This window comes from Lampetra planeri, unplaced genomic scaffold (genome assembly GCF_965212315.1).
Source record: "Lampetra planeri unplaced genomic scaffold, kcLamPlan1.2.h2 scaffold_537, whole genome shotgun sequence".
NCBI classification, from domain to species: Eukaryota; Metazoa; Chordata; class Hyperoartia; order Petromyzontiformes; family Petromyzontidae; genus Lampetra; species Lampetra planeri.
The window spans coordinates 28,110-46,784 of NW_027615360.1; the positions used below are offsets into that span (position 1 = coordinate 28,110).

At 56.3% G+C, this 18,675-nt stretch overlaps 1 protein-coding gene across 1 annotated transcript; it reads right to left on the minus strand.

Annotated features, from left to right (window-relative positions):
* Window positions 1–522: 522 nt before the first annotated feature.
* On the minus strand, window positions 523–18,671 carry LOC144741409 (transcriptional repressor p66-beta-like; the record flags this gene model as incomplete). Its single annotated transcript, XM_078623953.1, is given in 10 exon segments — window positions 523–2,037; window positions 11,628–11,724; window positions 11,818–11,913; window positions 12,862–13,058; window positions 14,841–15,258; window positions 15,990–16,115; window positions 17,411–17,512; window positions 17,514–17,549; window positions 17,642–17,785; window positions 18,612–18,671. Coding segments are annotated over 10 exon segments (1,431 nt in total), but the record flags the coding sequence as incomplete, so codon positions are not given.
* Between the last annotated feature and the right edge of the window lie 4 nt (window positions 18,672–18,675).

An 18,675-nucleotide genomic window follows, 5' to 3' on the forward strand; every position in this document is an offset into this window, starting at 1 on the left:
CAGCACAGAGACTGTGATCCTCACCCCGCACACACGGGGCACCCAGGCGGCGGTGTTTCCCTCCTGTGTTATATTAGACCGTGCTGTTGTGACGCCGTTGGCTTGTGTCTTAATTTGTTATTCTTGAACTGGATGCGATGTTTATAGCTGTTTAGATTGGTCACCGTGGAAGAACGCGGTGTGTCGATGGGTGGTGCAGCGGCGAGCTGTAACCGTTTGGATGTTGTGGTGTTGTGTCATGGTGATGTTTATATTTAAATGCCGTGGGTTAATTTGCCCGCACTGTGAGGATGCCCGTTTTGTTACGATGCCGCCTGCCTGTCTTATTTAGCACTCTGCGATCTGATTTGACACAAAACCCTCAACGCGTCCGTCAATAACACTTGAGAACTTCTTGCGTTCGCTGTTGTACCACTGGCGACGCAGCAGTGGCAGCGCCACCAAATCAAGTTCCGATTCGCGTTGGTTGTCAGTTAAACCGGGTTAACAGCTTACCAAAGTCAGCAATGTAAGTCTCTTCTATGTTGAAATTCTTACGCATCGTACGTAGCCAGCCGTGCTCGCCGGACGTGCAACGGGGATTTTACACAACTGCCACGCCGAGAGATAGAACCGAACAGGCGAGCTGGATTACCAGTCACTGGAGCCAGTCGCTACACCACCACGGTGTGGCAACCGGCCTCCCTCCCGTCTCAGTTGCCCGTGTTGTGTTTATTGCTGGACACATCTGTGTGTCCTGCAAACCGGCGTTCAACGGTTTGTTCCATGCGGCCACCGGTCCCGCATCAAAACTGATTGTAACCGCCCCGAAGTTGCAATCTGTGGCACCAGAGCCCCTTTGGGGGGCTGAGCCCCTTTGGGGGGCTGGTGCCACAGATTTGGGCCCCAGGTGTCACCCTTTGACAGAGAGAGAGACATGTCCACGCTCAGCAGGGGTTCGCACATGCTCCCTAAGCAAATGGAATTGAATGTTTCTGCTGCTGCCACCGACTTTCTCCCCCGTGACAGGGCCGCTGCCGCCCCCCCCACAGCTGAACTGTGATTGGCTGCGTTGCTGTTTTTCAAGAGGGGGGGGACAGGGGCGGGGGGCAGGGGCGGGGGGCGTCTTCGCTGCTGCGAGGGCAGTGATGGGGCCGGGGCCGTGTCGTGCGGATCTCCCGTCGTCGCCACCACCACTCACTCTGTACGATGCCCCTACACGATGCCCCTACACGATGCCCCTACACGATGCCCCTACACAATGCTCTCTGTACGATGCTATGCATGATGCTCTCTGTACGATGCTATGCATGATGCTATAATGGTACGATGCTCTGCACGATGCTCTGCATTCGAGTGAAAGTGCTTTATCTTCGTACGTCTTGGTAAAAAAAAATGCAATAAGAAATCTTACCCCACCCCCCCCCCGCCCTCCCCCACCCTCCATTTGTTTCAATATTACAATTATGATTGACGCTCAGCTCCACTACATCACTAATATTTTCAATGTAAAGAGAATGGGCTCTTCCTCTGCTAATACAAGTGCAAAGATACGAACACCACACGGGCCCACAAACCCCCCCCCCTTCCCCCCCTTGACCACCACGCAATGGTAGTGCCCGCCATGCAATAGTCGTGCCCGGCTGCACCCCTCACCCCCACCTCTGACAGCCGGACTTCACCATGTCACGCAGAGGGGGGGGTGATGGTTCGGGAAGTGCAGGTGGTGTTTGCTAGAGCTCTGCCTCCACTCCACGTCCCCGGCAGGCCGGTCCATCTCGCCTCGTGCGGTGGGAGTTTGTGCGGAGGGAGGGAGTGGTGGTGGTGGTGTGGGGGGGGGGGTGGTGGTGTGCGTCTGCCCCCTCCCGAGCGCAACGCCCCGGGCCGGACCGGTCCACTGCGCTCACTTCCACGGGGTTGGCGTGCCGGGTTTGGGCAGCGAGCGGGACGGGATCATGTCGAGGAGGTATTCCCTCTGGCGGTCGGCGGGCGACGGGGAACCCGGCGGTTTGTGGACGCCCATGCTGCCCGGACGCACGTACAGCATGTTCATGCCGGCTGGGGGGGCAGTGGGTGGGTAGGTGGGGACAACACAGTTTGAGTTTCATTCATTGGGATTTACCCTGTGAGCCATTCGGCTCTTGATTTGGGTGCAACCGCAACAAGCAATACAATTACAAGATACGCCTAAAATTCATTGTACACAAATCTAAACATCGCATACGTAAACAATAAAAACACAGGTTTGAAGTTTTCGTGACTGCAGGGATCCGTACTCTGATTCTTTCGGTAAAGTCACGTGGACATTAAATAAAATTAAACCACGAAGTTTCGTCGTGATTTGTGTTGCGCCCGAAACGCCGTGATTTCATTTTATACCTACGGGACTTTACCGAAAGAAGCAAGGAGTACACACACACACACAGGTACCACCCACCCAGTCACTGACACTCCGTTTGCTGGCGAGTGCCGCTGTTGGTGTCTCGTGGGAGGCAAGGCACGAAGCCGGTGCGGGTCGATTGAAGCCACCGGGAGCGAGCCGTGCCGATATCAACGTCGTGCGCAAGGAAACACAGCAGTTTTGTTTCTTGTTGTGGTTGTCCCACCTGATGACGATTGCTTGTGTTGCGATCGAAACGTCGTGATCTGTTCTTTTTCTACCTACGTGACTTTACCGAAAGATATTCTTAGGTTTTTTTCGGTAAAGTCACGTAGGTAAAAAAAATTAAATTAATAAAAGTAAAATAAAAATATATCGTGCTGTGACGGTTCCACCTGAAGACGGAGGCTTGTGTTGCCGTGATTGTTATTTGATTTTTATTATTATTATTTTATTTAGATTTTACTTTTATTAATTTTATTTTTTGCCTACGTGACTTTACCGAAAAAACCTAAGAATATGAATCCTTGCAGTCACGAAAGCTTCAAGTCTAGAATTTACCGAAAGAACCAAAGAGTATGGAATGTAGAAACTAGGTGACGTTTTGGGCAATGGGCCTTCTTCATAGCACGACTTCACATGCTAAGGAGGAGGGCCGTTACCCGAAACGTCGCCTATTTTATATATTTTTTCCCTTTAAAAGCCACACACACACGCGCATTGTTGTTGCTGCTGCTGTTGCCCATGCAGCTGCTGCTGCCCATGCAGCTGCTGCTGCTGCTGTTGCTCACGCAGCAGCAGCAGCGTCACCAGACGGAGCCCGTGTGAGCGACGGCTCGCGGATTTGTGGTCGATAATAAACGTCAAGGGTCGCCACCCGTCTTCGCCTTCGCTTTCTCTGCCTCCCTCGTGCAGTTTTGTGCCACCGGCTCAAGTGGCGCCGCCTCTCATTAGCCATGGAACTCGCGTGAAATGTAATTGCATCACGAGAATGGATTGTGATCGATGAACGGATGCATCAGAGCACGTCACCTCCCCACGCAGCAGGGCAGTGTGGGCGTGGTGAGTGCACAGTGGGTGGTGAGTGTGCACGGTGGTGAGTGTGCACGCTGGTGAGTGTGCACTGGGTGGTGAGTGTGCACTGGGTGAGTGTGCACTGGGTGGTGAGTGTGCACTGGGTGGTGAGTGTGTAGTGGGTGGTGAGTGTGTAGTGGGTGGTGAGTGCACAGTGGGTGGTGAGTGTGCACGGTGGTGAGTGTGCACGCTGGTGAGTGTGCAGTGAGTGGTGAGTGTACACTGGGTGGTGAGTGTGCACTGGGTGGTGAGTGTGCACAGTGGTGAGTGTGCACTGGGTGGTGAGTGTGCACGCTGGTGAGTGTGCAGTGAGTGGTGAGTGTGCACTGGGTGGTGAGTGTGCAGTGGGTGTTGAGTGTGCACTGGGTGGTGAGTGTGTAGTGGGTGGTGAGTGTAGTGGGTGGTGAGTGTGCAGTGGGTGGTGAGTGTGTAGTGGGTGGTGAGTGTGTAGTGGGTGGTGAGTGTGTAGTGGGTGGTGAGTGTGCACGGTGGTGAGTGTGCAGTGGGTGGTGAGTGTGTAGTGGGTGGTGAGTGTGCAGTGGGTGGTGAGTGTGCAGTGGGTGGTGTGTAGTGTGTGGTGAGTGTGCAGTGGGTGGTGAGTGTGTAGTGGGTGGTGAGTGTGTAGTGGGTGGTGAGTGTGTAGTGGGTGGTGAGTGTGTAGTGGGTGGTGAGTGTGTAGTGTGTGGTGAGTGTGCAGTGGGTGGTGAGTGTGTAGTGGGTGGTGAGTGTGTAGTGGGTGGTGAGTGTGTAGTGGGTGGTGAGTGTGTAGTGGGTGGTGAGTGTGTAGTGGGTGGTGAGTGTGTAGTGGGTGGTGAGTGTGTAGTGGGTGGTGAGTGTGTAGTGGGTGGTGAGTGTGTAGTGTGTGGTGAGTGTGTAGTGGGTGGTGAGTGTGTAGTGGGTGGTGAGTGTGTAGTGGGTGGTGAGTGTGTAGTGGGTGGTGAGTGTGTAGTGGGTGGTGAGTGTGTAGTGGGTGGTGAGTGTGTATTGGGTGGTGAGTGTGTAGTGGGTGGTGAGTGTGCAGTGGGTGGTGAGTGTGTAGTGGGTGGTGAGTGTGTAGTGGGTGGTGAGTGTGTAGTGGGTGGTGAGTGTGTAGTGGGTGGTGAGTGTGTAGTGGGTGGTGAGTGTGTAGTGGGTGGTGAGTGTGTAGTGGGTGGTGAGTGTGCAGTGTGTGGTGAGTGTGCAGTGTGTGGTGAGTGTGCAGTGGGTGGTGAGTGTGTAGTGGGTGGTGAGTGTGTAGTGGGTGGTGAGTGTGTAGTGGGTGGTGAGTGTGTAGTGGGTGGTGAGTGTGCAGTGGGTGGTGAGTGTGCAGTGGGTGGTGTGTAGTGTGTGGTGAGTGTGCAGTGGGTGGTGAGTGTGTAGTGGGTGGTGAGTGTGCAGTGGGTGGTGAGTGTGCAGTGGGTGGTGTGTAGTGTGTGGTGAGTGTGCAGTGGGTGGTGAGTGTGTAGTGGGTGGTGAGTGTGTAGTGGGTGGTGAGTGTGTAGTGGGTGGTGAGTGTGCAGTGGGTGGTGAGTGTGCAGTGGGTGGTGTGTAGTGTGTGGTGAGTGTGCAGTGGGTGGTGAGTGTGTAGTGGGTGGTGAGTGTGTAGTGGGTGGTGAGTGTGTAGTGGGTGGTGAGTGTGTAGTGGGTGGTGAGTGTGCAGTGTGTGGTGAGTGTGCAGTGTGTGGTGAGTGTGCAGTGGGTGGTGAGTGTGTAGTGGGTGGTGAGTGTGTAGTGGGTGGTGAGTGTGTAGTGGGTGGTGAGTGTGTAGTGGGTGGTGAGTGTGCACTGGGTGGTGAGTGTGCAGTGGGTGGTGTGTAGTGTGTGGTGAGTGTGCACTGGGTGGTGAGTGTGTAGTGGGTGGTGAGTGTGTAGTGGGTGGTGAGTGTGTAGTGGGTGGTGAGTGTGTATTGGGTGGTGAGTGTGTAGTGGGTGGTGAGTGTGTAGTGGGTGGTGAGTGTGTAGTGGGTGGTGAGTGTGTAGTGGGTGGTGAGTGTGTAGTGGGTGGTGAGTGTGTAGTGGGTGGTGAGTGTGCACTGGGTGGTGAGTGTGTAGTGGGTGGTGAGTGTGTAGTGGGTGGTGAGTGTGTAGTGGGTGGTGAGTGTGTATTGGGTGGTGAGTGTGTAGTGGGTGGTGAGTGTGTAGTGGGTGGTGAGTGTGTAGTGGGTGGTGAGTGTGTAGTGGGTGGTGAGTGTGTAGTGGGTGGTGAGTGTGTATTGGGTGGTGAGTGTGCAGTGGGTGGTGAGTGTGTAGTGGGTGGTGAGTGTGTATTGGGTGGTGAGTGTGTAGTGGGTGGTGAGTGTGTAGTGGGTGGTGAGTGTGTAGTGGGTGGTGAGTGTGTAGTGGGTGGTGAGTGTGCAGTGGGTGGTGAGTGTGCACTGGGTGGTGAGTGTGCAGTGGGTGGTGAGTGTGTATTGGGTGGTGAGTGTGTATTGGGTGGTGAGTGTGCACTGGGTGGTGAGTGTGTAGTGGGTGGTGAGTGTGCACTGGGTGGTGAGTGTGTAGTGGGTGGTGAGTGTGCACTGGGTGGTGAGTGTGTAGTGGGTGGTGAGTGTGTAGTGGGTGGTGAGTGTGCACTGGGTGGTGAGTGTGTAGTGGGTGGTGAGTGTGTATTGGGTGGTGAGTGTGTAGTGGGTGGTGAGTGTGCAGTGGGTGGTGAGTGTGTAGTGGGTGGTGAGTGTGTAGTGGGTGGTGAGTGTGCAGTGGGTGGTGAGTGTGTAGTGGGTGGTGAGTGTGCAGTGGGTGGTGAGTGTGTATTGGGTGGTGAGTGTGTAGTGGGTGGTGAGTGTGTATTGGGTGGTGAGTGTGTAGTGGGTGGTGAGTGTGTAGTGGGTGGTGAGTGTGCAGTGGGTGGTGAGTGTGTAGTGGGTGGTGAGTGTGTAGTGGGTGGTGAGTGTGTAGTGGGTGGTGAGTGTGTATTGGGTGGTGAGTGTGTAGTGGGTGGTGAGTGTGTAGTGGGTGGTGAGTGTGTAGTGGGTGGTGAGTGTGTAGTGGGTGGTGAGTGTGTATTGGGTGGTGAGTGTGTAGTGGGTGGTGAGTGTGTAGTGGGTGGTGAGTGTGTAGTGGGTGGTGAGTGTGTAGTGGGTGGTGAGTGTGTAGTGGGTGGTGAGTGTGTATTGGGTGGTGAGTGTGTAGTGGGTGGTGAGTGTGTAGTGGGTGGTGAGTGTGTAGTGGGTGGTGAGTGTGTATTGGGTGGTGAGTGTGCAGTGGGTGGTGAGTGTGTATTGGGTGGTGAGTGTGTAGTGGGTGGTGAGTGTGTAGTGGGTGGTGAGTGTGCACTGGGTGGTGAGTGTGTAGTGGGTGGTGAGTGTGCAGTGGGTGGTGAGTGTGTAGTGGGTGGTGAGTGTGTAGTGGGTGGTGAGTGTGTAGTGGGTGGTGAGTGTGCAGTGGGTGGTGAGTGTGTAGTGGGTGGTGAGTGTGCAGTGGGTGGTGAGTGTGTAGTGGGTGGTGAGTGTGTATTGGGTGGTGAGTGTGTAGTGGGTGGTGAGTGTGTAGTGGGTGGTGAGTGTGCACTGGGTGGTGAGTGTGTAGTGGGTGGTGAGTGTGCAGTGGGTGGTGAGTGTGTAGTGGGTGGTGAGTGTGTAGTGGGTGGTGAGTGTGCACTGTGTGGTGAGTGTGCACTGGGTGGTGAGTGTGTAGTGAGTGGTGAGTGTGCACTGTGTGGTGAGTGTGCACTGGGTGGTGAGTGTGCAGTGAGTGGTGAGTGTGTAGTGGGTGGTGAGTGTGTAGTGGGTGGTGAGTGTGTAGTGGGTGGTGAGTGTGTAGTGGGTGTTGAGTGTGTAGTGGGTGGTGAGTGTGTAGTGGGTGGTGAGTGTGTAGTGGGTGGTGAGTGTGTAGTGGGTGGTGAGTGTGTAGTGGGTGGTGAGTGTGTAGTGGGTGGTGAGTGTGTAGTGGGTGTTGAGTGTGTAGTGGGTGGTGAGTGTGTAGTGGGTGGTGAGTGTGTAGTGAGTGGTGAGTGTGCACTGTGTGGTGAGTGTGCACTGGGTGGTGAGTGTGCAGTGAGTGGTGAGTGTGTAGTGGGTGGTGAGTGTGTAGTGGGTGGTGAGTGTGTAGTGGGTGGTGAGTGTGTAGTGGGTGTTGAGTGTGTAGTGGGTGGTGAGTGTGTAGTGGGTGGTGAGTGTGTAGTGGGTGGTGAGTGTGTAGTGGGTGGTGAGTGTGTAGTGGGTGGTGAGTGTGCAGTGGGTGGTGAGTGTGTAGTGGGTGGTGAGTGTGCAGTGGGTGGTGAGTGTGCACAGTGGTGAGTGTGTAGTGGGTGGTGAGTGTGTAGTGGGTGGTGAGTGTGTAGTGGGTGGTGAGTGTGTAGTGGGTGGTGAGTGTGTAGTCGGTGGTGAGTGTGTAGTGGGTGGTGAGTGTGTAGTGGGTGGTGAGTGTGTAGTGGGTGGTGAGTGTGTAGTGGGTGGTGAGTGTGTAGTGGGTGGTGAGTGTGTATTGGGTGGTGAGTGTGTAGTGGGTGGTGAGTGTGTAGTGGGTGGTGAGTGTGTATTGGGTGGTGAGTGTGCAGTGGGTGGTGAGTGTGTAGTGGGTGGTGAGTGTGTAGTCGGTGGTGGGTGTGTAGTGGGTGGTGAGTGTGTAGTGGGTGGTGAGTGTGTAGTGGGTGGTGAGTGTGTAGTGGGTGGTGAGTGTGCACTGGGTGGTGAGTGTGTAGTGGGTGGTGAGTGTGTAGTGGGTGGTGAGTGTGTAGTGGGTGGTGAGTGTGCACTGGGTGGTGAGTGTGTAGTGGGTGGTGAGTGTGTAGTGGGTGGTGAGTGTGTAGTGGGTGGTGAGTGTGCACGGTGGTGAGTGTGTAGTGGGTGGTGAGTGTGTAGTGGGTGGTGAGTGTGTAGTGGGTGGTGAGTGTGCACAGTGGGTGGTGAGTGTGCACGTGGTGAGTGTGCACTGGGTGGTGAGTGTGCACTGGGTGGTGAGTGTGTAGTGAGTGGTGAGTGTGCACGGTGGTGAGTGTGCACGGTGGTGAGTGTGCACTGGGTGGTGAGTGTGCACTGGGTGGTGAGTGTGTAGTGGGTGGTGAGTGTGTAGTGGGTGGTGAGTGTGCAGTGGGTGGTGAGTGTGCAGTGGGTGGTGAGTGTGTAGTGGGTGGTGGGTGTGTAGTGGGTGGTGAGTGTGTAGTGGGTGGTGAGTGTGTAGTGGGTGGTGGGTGTGCAGTGGGTGGTGAGTGTGCAGTGGGTGGTGAGTGTGCAGTGGGTGGTGGGTGTGTAGTGGGTGGTGAGTGTGCAGTGGGTGGTGAGTGTGCAGTGGGTGGTGAGTGTGCAGTGGGTGGTGAGTGTGTAGTGGGTGGTGGGTGTGTAGTGGGTGGTGAGTGTGTAGTGGGTGGTGAGTGTGTAGTGGGTGGTGGGTGTGTAGTGGGTGGTGAGTGTGCAGTGGGTGGTGAGTGTGTAGTGGGTGGTGAGTGTGTAGTGGGTGGTGAGTGTGTATTGGGTGGTGAGTGTGTAGTGGGTGGTGAGTGTGCACTGGGTGGTGAGTGTGTAGTGGGTGGTGAGTGTGTAGTGGGTGGTGAGTGTGCAGTGGGTGGTGAGTGTGTAGTGGGTGGTGAGTGTGCAGTGGGTGGTGAGTGTGTAGTGGGTGGTGAGTGTGTAGTGGGTGGTGAGTGTGTAGTGGGTGGTGAGTGTGCAGTGGGTGGTGAGTGTGTAGTGGGTGGTGAGTGTGCACTGGGTGGTGAGTGTGTAGTGGGTGGTGAGTGTGTAGTGGGTGGTGGGTGTGTAGTGGGTGGTGAGTGTGCAGTGGGTGGTGTGTAGTGGGTGGTGAGTGTGCAGTGGGTGGTGAGTGTGTAGTGGGTGGTGAGTGTGTAGTGGGTGGTGGGTGTGTAGTGGGTGGTGAGTGTGCAGTGGGTGGTGTGTAGTGGGTGGTGAGTGTGTAGTGGGTGGTGAGTGTGCACTGGGTGGTGAGTGTGCAGTGGGTGGTGAGTGTGCAGTGGGTGGTGAGTGTGCAGTGGGTGGTGTGTAGTGGGTGGTGAGTGTGCAGTGGGTGGTGAGTGTGCAGTGGGTGGTGAGTGTGTAGTGGGTGGTGAGTGTGTAGTGGGTGGTGAGTGTGTAGTGGGTGGTGAGTGTGTAGTGGGTGGTGAGTGTGCAGTGGGTGGTGAGTGTGCAGTGGGTGGTGTGTAGTGGGTGGTGAGTGTGCAGTGGGTGGTGAGTGTGCAGTGGGTGGTGAGTGTGTAGTGGGTGGTGAGTGTGTAGTGGGTGGTGAGTGTGCACTGGGTGGTGAGTGTGCAGTGGGTGGTGAGTGTGTAGTGGGTGGTGAGTGTGTAGTGGGTGGTGAGTGTAGTGGGTGGTGAGTGTGCAGTGGGTGGTGAGTGTGTAGTGGGTGGTGAGTGTGCACTGGGTGGTGAGTGTGTAGTGGGTGGTGAGTGTGTAGTGGGTGGTGAGTGTGTAGTGGGTGGTGAGTGTGTAGTGGGTGGTGAGTGTGCACTGGGTGGTGAGTGTGTAGTGGGTGGTGAGTGTGCAGTGGGTGGTGAGTGTGTAGTGGGTGGTGAGTGTGCACTGGGTGGTGAGTGTGCAGTGGGTGGTGAGTGTGCAGTGGGTGGTGAGTGTGTAGTGGGTGGTGAGTGTGTAGTGGGTGGTGAGTGTGTAGTGGGTGGTGAGTGTGCAGTGGGTGGTGAGTGTGTAGTGGGTGGTGAGTGTGTAGTGGGTGGTGAGTGTGCACTGGGTGGTGAGTGTGTAGTGGGTGGTGAGTGTGCAGTGGGTGGTGAGTGTGTAGTGGGTGGTGAGTGTGCACTGGGTGGTGAGTGTGCAGTGGGTGGTGAGTGTGCAGTGGGTGGTGAGTGTGTAGTGGGTGGTGAGTGTGTAGTGGGTGGTGAGTGTGTAGTGGGTGGTGAGTGTGCAGTGGGTGGTGAGTGTGTAGTGGGTGGTGAGTGTGTAGTGGGTGGTGAGTGTGCAGTGGGTGGTGAGTGTGTAGTGGGTGGTGAGTGTGTAGTGGGTGGTGAGTGTGTAGTGGGTGGTGAGTGTAGTGGGTGGTGAGTGTGCAGTGGGTGGTGAGTGTGTAGTGGGTGGTGAGTGTGCACTGGGTGGTGAGTGTGCACTGGGTGGTGAGTGTGTAGTGGGTGTTGAGTGTGTAGTGGATGGTGAGTGTGTAGTGGGTGGTGAGTGTGTAGTGGGTGTTGAGTGTGTAGTGGGTGTTGAGTGTGTAGTGGGTGTTGAGTGTGTAGTGGGTGGTGAGTGTGCACGGTGGTGAGTGTGTAGTGGGTGGTGAGTGTGCAGTGGGTGGTGAGTGTGTAGTGGGTGGTGAGTGTGCAGTGGGTGGTGAGTGTGTAGTGGGTGGTGAGTGTGTAGTGGGTGGTGAGTGTGCACAGTGGTGAGTGTGCACTGGGTGGTGAGTGTGCACGGTGGCAAGATGTTAACTACCTCGCCTGGTTTACAGGAGATCGTGGGTTCGATCCCGACCCTGACACCTGTATATTTGGAGTTTGCGTGTTTTCCCCGTGGTCGTGTGAATGTTTACCCGCGTCCTCCGGTTTTTCCCTCCACATTTAGATACACGCGTTTAGGGTATTCGGCTGCGATACATTTCCACGTGATAAGCCACTAAGTTGAGCTATCATTCGTGGCCAGGTCGCCTATGAAAAAGAGCGATTTTGCTCAGTCGACCTTGCCTGGTAAAATAAAAATAGTTTAGTTTCAGATGTTCGCAAACAGCACTTTCCCCAAAAGTCTATTTGGGCTACACGAAATTCTGTGTTTGTTGTTGTGTGTGTGTGGACACGCGCGCACTGCACGTGTGTGCACGTATGTGTGCGCGTGTGTGTACGTGTGTGTGTGCACGTGTGTGTGCACGTGTGTGTGCACGTATGTGTGTACGTGTGTGTGTACGTATGTGTGCACTTGTGTGTGCACGTGTGTGTGCACGTGTGTGTGCACGTGTGTGTGCACGTGTGTGTGCGCGTATGTGTGCGCGTGTGTGCGCGTGTGTGCGCACGTGTGTGTGCGCGTGTGTGTGCACGTATGTGTGCGCGTGTGTGTGCGCGTGTGTGTGCGCGTGTGTGTGCGCGTATGTGTGCGCGTGTGTGCGCGTGTGTGCGCACGTGTGTGTGCGCGTGTGTGTGCACGTATGTGTGCGCGTGTGTGTGCGCGTGTGTGTGCGCGTGTGTGTGCGCGTATGTGTGCGCGTGTGTGTGCACGTATGTGTGTGCGTGTGTGTGCGCGTGTGTGTGCGCGTGTGTGTGCACGTATGTGTGTGCGTGTGTGTGTGCGTGTGTGTGCGCGTGTGTGTGTGTGGTGTGTGGAGGTACCTGCTCCGCCCAGCAAGCTGCCTGCAGGAGAGTAGGGAGGCCCCATACCCCGCACCCCCACCTGGGGACCCCTCTGCTGCAGCATGGGTGGCTGGGACTGCAGCAGAACAAATGAAAGAAGGGTCAGGAACAGGGCCCACTTATGGCTGGATGTGTGGTGCGTCTTAGTGAATGTGTACATCTCCCTCACCTGCTTGAGCGTGGGCCGGTGGTGAATCACCGACTCTCCCTTCCCCGGAGTTAGGGACGACTGCTGCTGCTGCTGCTTGAACTGCTGCTCAATCTCCTGCGCAACAGCAGCGGCAGCGACATGAATCGCACGGCACGGTCACACACCGCTGCACAACGCCACCACACACGCACCGGGGCACCCGTGGTCGCATTGCGGCTTTGTCAGTGGCTGTGTTGCGGCAGCATCGTGGTGGTGGTGGTGTAGCGAGTGCCCGACGGAGCCGTGGCGGTACCCGCGCCTGTACAAAGGCAGTACGCTCGTGTGTCTTCTTCTTGGTTCTTTCGGTAAAGTCACGTAGAAGGGAAGTAATAAAATAATAAAAAACAAAACATTATAAAATAATTCTCACTGTGAGAATTTTTTTATTATGTTTTGTTTTTTATTATTTTATTCTTTTATTATTGAATCCCTGCAGTCACGAAAGCTTTAAATAGAAGCTCGTGTGTCTGTCGCGGCGCAGCAAAGGAGCAGTGGCGCAGTGGTTAGCACACTGCGCTACCAACCCGAGGTCAGAATCAGAATCTTTATTTATCCTGAAGAAATCCGATGAGCTATGAAGCTCTTCTTCGCACATGTCCAGTAGGTCGGTTCCCGCTCAGGGCCAACAATCGGCAACGAATTTCTGGACCGGTATGGGGCCTCCCCTATGTCGACTCAGCCGTAAACGCGTAGCTGGCACGATGTATCATATCGGCACTGGGGAGACCAAGGCGGCTGGGCGTGGCGCTGGTCACCCATCCCCTTGTGTGCCGTTGCCGGCCTTCATAGGCGCTCGCTAACAGAACTTGCCCAGTTCGCCTGCGTAGGCTACACGGGTGGGAGGATCTGTATGTTGTCGTGGTACTCGGACCCCTGCTGCTGCTACAGTGTAGGGGGGGGGGGTCACCTGCTCCCGCTATACGATGGGGGGGATCTGTATGTTGTAGTGGTACCCGGACCCTGCTGCTGCTACTGCTGCTGCTGCTACTGCCGCCGCTGCTGCTGCTGCGGTGTGGGGGGCACCTGCTCCTGCTGCAGGGCGCGCAGGAACGCGGCCTTGAGGCGCTCCGTGTGCTCGGCGCGCAGCGCGCGCTTGTGCCCCACGGCGAGGCAACGCTCGCACAGCACCAGGCCACAGCGGTCACGCGCCCAGCGCGGAGTGAAGTCCGTGCCGCAGTGGCCGCACGCAAACGGCTCCACGTGCAGCAGGCGCACCTTGCCTGCCGTGCGCGGCACACACACGCACACACACACACACGCACACACACACACGCACGCACACACGCACACGCACGCACACACACACACACGCACACACACACACGCACGCACACACACACACGCACGCACGCACACATGCACGCACACACACGCACGCATGCACACACACACATGCACACACGCACACACGCACACACGCACGCACACACACACACACGCACACACACACGCACGCACGCACACATGTACGCACACACGCACGCATGCACACACACACATGCACACACACGCACGCGCACACACGCACACACGCACGCACACACGCACACACACACGCACACACGCACACACACGCACGGTGTTTTAGATTCAAATGTGAAGCGGACGGCACGTGTAAATTACGCAGTTAACAGCCGCAGGATTAACCAGGGCGCAGAGGTCGCAACCGGGTACCCGATACCCGTACCCTACCCGATACCTGGCTACCCGTACCCGGCCGGGTACGGGTACCTGTTTGCGACCCTGGTGCGGCCGGGTACGGGTAAGGAATCAAAACCCGTTTGCGACCTCTGCCAGGGCGGCCTGCCGGATTCGGTTGCGAGATAATAACTACCTCACCTAGTAGACAAAAGGTCGTGGGTTCAATCCCGACCATGATGCCTGTATATTTGGAGTTTACATTTCTCTCTCCCTGTGGTCTCGTGGATTTTCCTCCAGGTCCTCCGGTTTTTCCCTCCACAGTTAGAATCGACATCACGCGTTTAAGAGTACAGTGAAACCTTGGATTGCGAGCAACTTGGTCTGCGAGTGTTTTGCAAGACGAGCAAATTGTTTAAATAAATAATAATTTGATAAACGAGCGAGGTCTTGCAATACGAGCAGTACGTACAGCATACGCTTCGTCTGCTGAGCGTCACGTGATCACAACTGAGCCAATGGTTCTTCTCTCTCTCTCTCGCTGCGGGATTGTGGGTAATCGTCTCCCATGCTCGGTCTCAGTCGGCATGCCTCACTCGTATAGTCAACATCCGTGCGAGCGTAGACTGTTTACTGTAGTATTGTGACCACGTGTGTGTGCGTAAAGAATTGATTTTTCTTGTGTCCAAGTGTTGCGGCTGTTCTTTAGTAGCTGTACTGCAAGTGAAAGTCGTCCTACACAATAACCCTCCTCCTCTCTTCTCTCTCGTCTCCCTCACACCAGCCACGATTAAATGTAATTAATACATTTGATTGCTTTGTATTAAATTTAAATTATACAAATATAAAAAGGTATTTTGTATTAATCATTTTTATATGAATAAAGTATTTTGGGGTTGTGGAACGAATCATCTCAGTTTCGTCGATTTCTTATGGGGCAATTCGCTTTGATATGCGAGTGCTTTGGATTACGAGCGCGTTTCCGGAACGAATTATGCTCGCAATCCAAGGTTTCACTGTATTTGGCTGGTGTCAATTTCCACGTGATAAGCCACTTCGTAGAGCTATCATTTGTGGCCAGGTCGCTTCTGAAAAAGAGCTACATAGCTCAGTGGGCCTTACCTGGTCAAATAAAAAATAAAGGGTTTAGTTTTATTTCGATTTAAAGCTTTCGTGACTGCAGGGATTCATCTTCTTGGTTCTTTCGGTAAAGTCACGTAGAATGGAAATATTAAAATAATAAAAATAAAAAAATTAAATTCTCACGACGTTTCGGCCACAACGCAAGCAGCCGTCCTCAGGTGAAGACCAGGTCTGTCGGAAAGACCGACGTCGGCCCCTCCCGGCGCCCCGCGGGCCCTCACCGTTGCCCTGCAGCAGCGTGGTGACGGCCTGCTCGAGGCCCAGCAGGTAGATGAATTCGGCGTTGACGGCGCTGGGCATGAACGCGAGCTCGGGCGCCGGCGGCTTGGGCGGCGGGATCTCCAGCAGCGTCTTCTCCAGCTGCTTGCGCAGCGCCAGCTTGGCGGCCGCCTGCCGGCTCGCCGGGGACTCGGCCAGCACGCCCCCTCCGCCGACGCCTCCCCCCCCGCCACCGCCACCCCCGCCACCCACCCCGCCCCCCATGCCCGCCGGCCCCTTGGGCTGCTGGTGCGAGGGGAGCGATCCCGCCGGTCCCTGGGGGCCCCCCATGCCACCGGCGGGGCTCACCACCAGCCCGGATTTGGAGCCGGTCGCCACGGAGACGGCGCCCCCGCGGCCCCCCATAGACAAGGCGGGGTGCTGTAGGAGGGCGCGGAATGGGGGGGGGGGGGCATCGTCAGCGATGTCACCGCCGCCGCGGCACTGAAACCGCGAGCGTGGCCTACACAACAAAGACTCATTTCCTGGCAGCGGTATCAGCCGCATCACTTCTACATAACAAAAGGCTCAGTCCCTTTTACACGCACCTTTACAGCAGCCGCACCTAGTCTACACAACAAAGGCTCATTCCTAACAGCGTGCTTCAGCCGCACCGAACCTCACAAAAATAATATTCAGGGCCTACCTTGGCTCCTCCCACCCTCAACCAGTATATATACAAGGACTGTTTTCTTGGAATTTCTCTCACTTGATACAGCTATCGTGCTGTGACGGTTCCACCTGAAGACGGAAGCTTGTGTTGCCTCCAAAACGTCGTGATTTTTATTACATTTTTATTTTACTTTCATTAATTTTAATTTTTTACCTACGTGACTTTACCGAAAAAACCTAAGAATATGGTTGGGGGTGGCAGCCAAGCTCAGTCGGGGCGCGTCCCGACCCGTAGCGCCGTCACTATCGGCTCCGACGGGTAACCAGTAGCCGCACGAGAAAACCGGTTCAAACCGCTTGCCGCAAGGACAAGCTCCTCGAGCGATAAGCACGACGAGATGGAGGCAGCCGCCATGGCTGTGGTCTCGCCACGTCAGCCCTCAACCACCCCGAGCCACGCTGCCCGACGTGAGAGAGAGTGTGTGAGCTGCTGTGGGAACCTGGCTGTAGGATGGCTTGTTTGCCGCGGAGACGTGCATGCCAGCGTTCTGCTGCATGGAGCGAGGGGAGGGGGCCCCCGGGCGGGGGGCCAGTAGCAGAGGAGGGGGGGCACGCACCACCGACCCCTGGAGAATGGGGGCGACAACGGTGAGATTGCCACACAACCGCACACAACGATACCGGCCATGTAGAGTGTCGAAGGCTCTGACAGGTTATCGGACAGACCCAGGTGCCATGGGTTGAATGACCGAAATGACTGACAGATGCACACCACCTGTGCTCCCAACTGTGCCATTCACACTCTCACTCGCCCCCAGCAGACTTACATTCACCCCCAATCATTCGGACACCCTCAACACTTTTACACAACTAACCCTCATGTACTCTCTCCCACACAACAACAGCAACACCCGCCGTTCGCCGCTAAGTCGCGGTGACGTCACTAAGGTGGTCGTGCCAAGCCAGGTGCACTTTGGGGCCACATGAAGTGTCGAAAGCTCGCTGACAGGTCATGGGATAGACCCTGGTGCCATCGGCTGACTGCGATGATTGGCAGATGCACCAGCTGTGCCCCCTACTGTGCAAACGTTATGCATTTTAGCCGCCCAGTACTCAGCTCGTTGCGAGCGTCGCTCCTCCGCCCTTCGTTGTTGTTGGAGGGCGTCTGCCTCCAACTGACGAGTAGCGTCCTTCACGAGCCTCCTCCACACACTCACAAAGATCCCCATATACCCTGAACAGGCTGTTAGGGCAAGTGCTTTTAGCAAGCAGCTATAAAGGCCAGCACGGCACACGAGAGGGTGAGTGGCCAAAACCACTTCCCCAATGCTGATGCTTTACACACTGCACCAGGTATCCATTCAAGGCTGAGTTGATCTCGGGGAGGACCAGAACCGGTTAAGATATTTGTTGCTGATGTTGGCCCTAAGTGGGAATCGCACTCTGATGGCCCGGTTCGTAGCGCAGGGCACTAACCACCGCCCCACCGCTCTATATACTCAAACAGATACGCACTCTCACTCGCTCACACTGTCACTCGCCCTCATTCACCCTCGTACCCCCAAAGACAAAGATCCCCCGTATAGCCTTAACAAACTGTTGGGGCAAGTGCTGTTAGCGAGCACCTACGAAGGCCGGCACGGCACACGAGGGGGTGGGTGGCCAGCACCACGCCCGGCCGCCTTTGTCTACCGAGTGGCGATGTTTACACACCGTACCAGGTAGTCACTTGAGGCTGAGTTGACCTAGGGGTGGCCCAGGAGCAGTTCCGATAATCACCGCTGTTGTTGGCCATGAGCGGGAATCGAACTCGGGACGGCAGGTTCATAGCGCGATGTGCTAACCACTACACTACCGCCACTCACCCTCTCTCACACCCCCACTCTCACACCCTCTCTCACACCCCGACTCTCACCCTCACCTGGGATCCGCGTAGCAGGGGGGGCATGATGCTCGTCTTCCCGGGGGGCTGGGGGAGTGGCCGGGCGGGGGTGCCCTGCCCCCCCCTCATGAGTGGGGGGGGGGCCTCCCCCCGGCACTCCGTGCCTCTCCAGGGGGCCCTGGCGACAACGAGCGCAGTGGGTGAGTGTCCGCGGCGAGTGTCCGCGCGAGGTCAGATTGGCGTTGCGTGGTGGGTGGGTGGTGAGCGTACCCGCAGCTGGCTGTTCTCCTTGTGAGACGTCGTGTGGATCTGGCTGTGTCTCAGCTTCTTCAGCAGCACAAGCTTCGTCTCCTCCAGACGCAGCTCATCAGCAAGCCGCTTGATGAGGCGGGACCGCTCCTCCGAGCAGAAGCGCTGCGGGGACACGGGGCAGAGGACCGGCTTCAACACGGGGCGGAAAGATGGCCTCAACAACACAGAGGGGAGAGCTGGCCACATTACTCAGCAAAGCTTATTTATCACGGGAAAGGCCAAAGACTCTTAATCGGGAGCGTCCTGCTACATTGGGATGTTTAGGCAGCAGCAATGTAAACACATTCCTGCGGAGGGAGCTGGTAGGAACGTTGTTGGGTTGCTCGGTCAATGGCCTGCAGGGTCAACGGCGGCGTGGTGTATTCCGCAAATATGGCCGACTGTGAGGGCGGGCACAAGCCGGCGTGAGTAGGTTAAACGTTGAGTTTTATAAGGGCACCACGGGGTGACCAGCCCCTCCCCACCCAGCCCCACCCCTCCCACCCAGCCCCTCCCCACCCAGCCCCTCCCCACCCAGCCCCTCCCCACCCAGCCCCTCCCCACCCAGCCCCACCCTCCCCACCCAGCCCCTCCCTCCCCACCCAGCCCCTCCCTGCGCGACGGACGGACGGACACAATAATCCCCTGTGGGCTGGTGTAACCAGGAGGTTCCTACCAGTATTATATGCTGTGTGTGTGTGTTTGGCTATGGGAGGAAACCGGGGGAACCCGGATCAAACTCAAGTGGAACAACGGGAGAGAGAACATACAAACTCCACACGGAGCGGAATCGAACTCGGGTCCTTCTTGCTGCTGTGAGGCGGCACAAGTGTCACCACAGCGCTGCCACCCTTGCCCCACCCAAGGTGCCTCATGCCCCAACCAAGGTGCCTCATGCCCCACCCAAGGTGCCTCATGGCGCACGGTGACCCTTGGCACCTTCACAAACCTTCAGGTCCTCCGGGCCTGTGGTGCCGTTAGAGTGGCCACCACCACCGCCACCGCCTCCACCG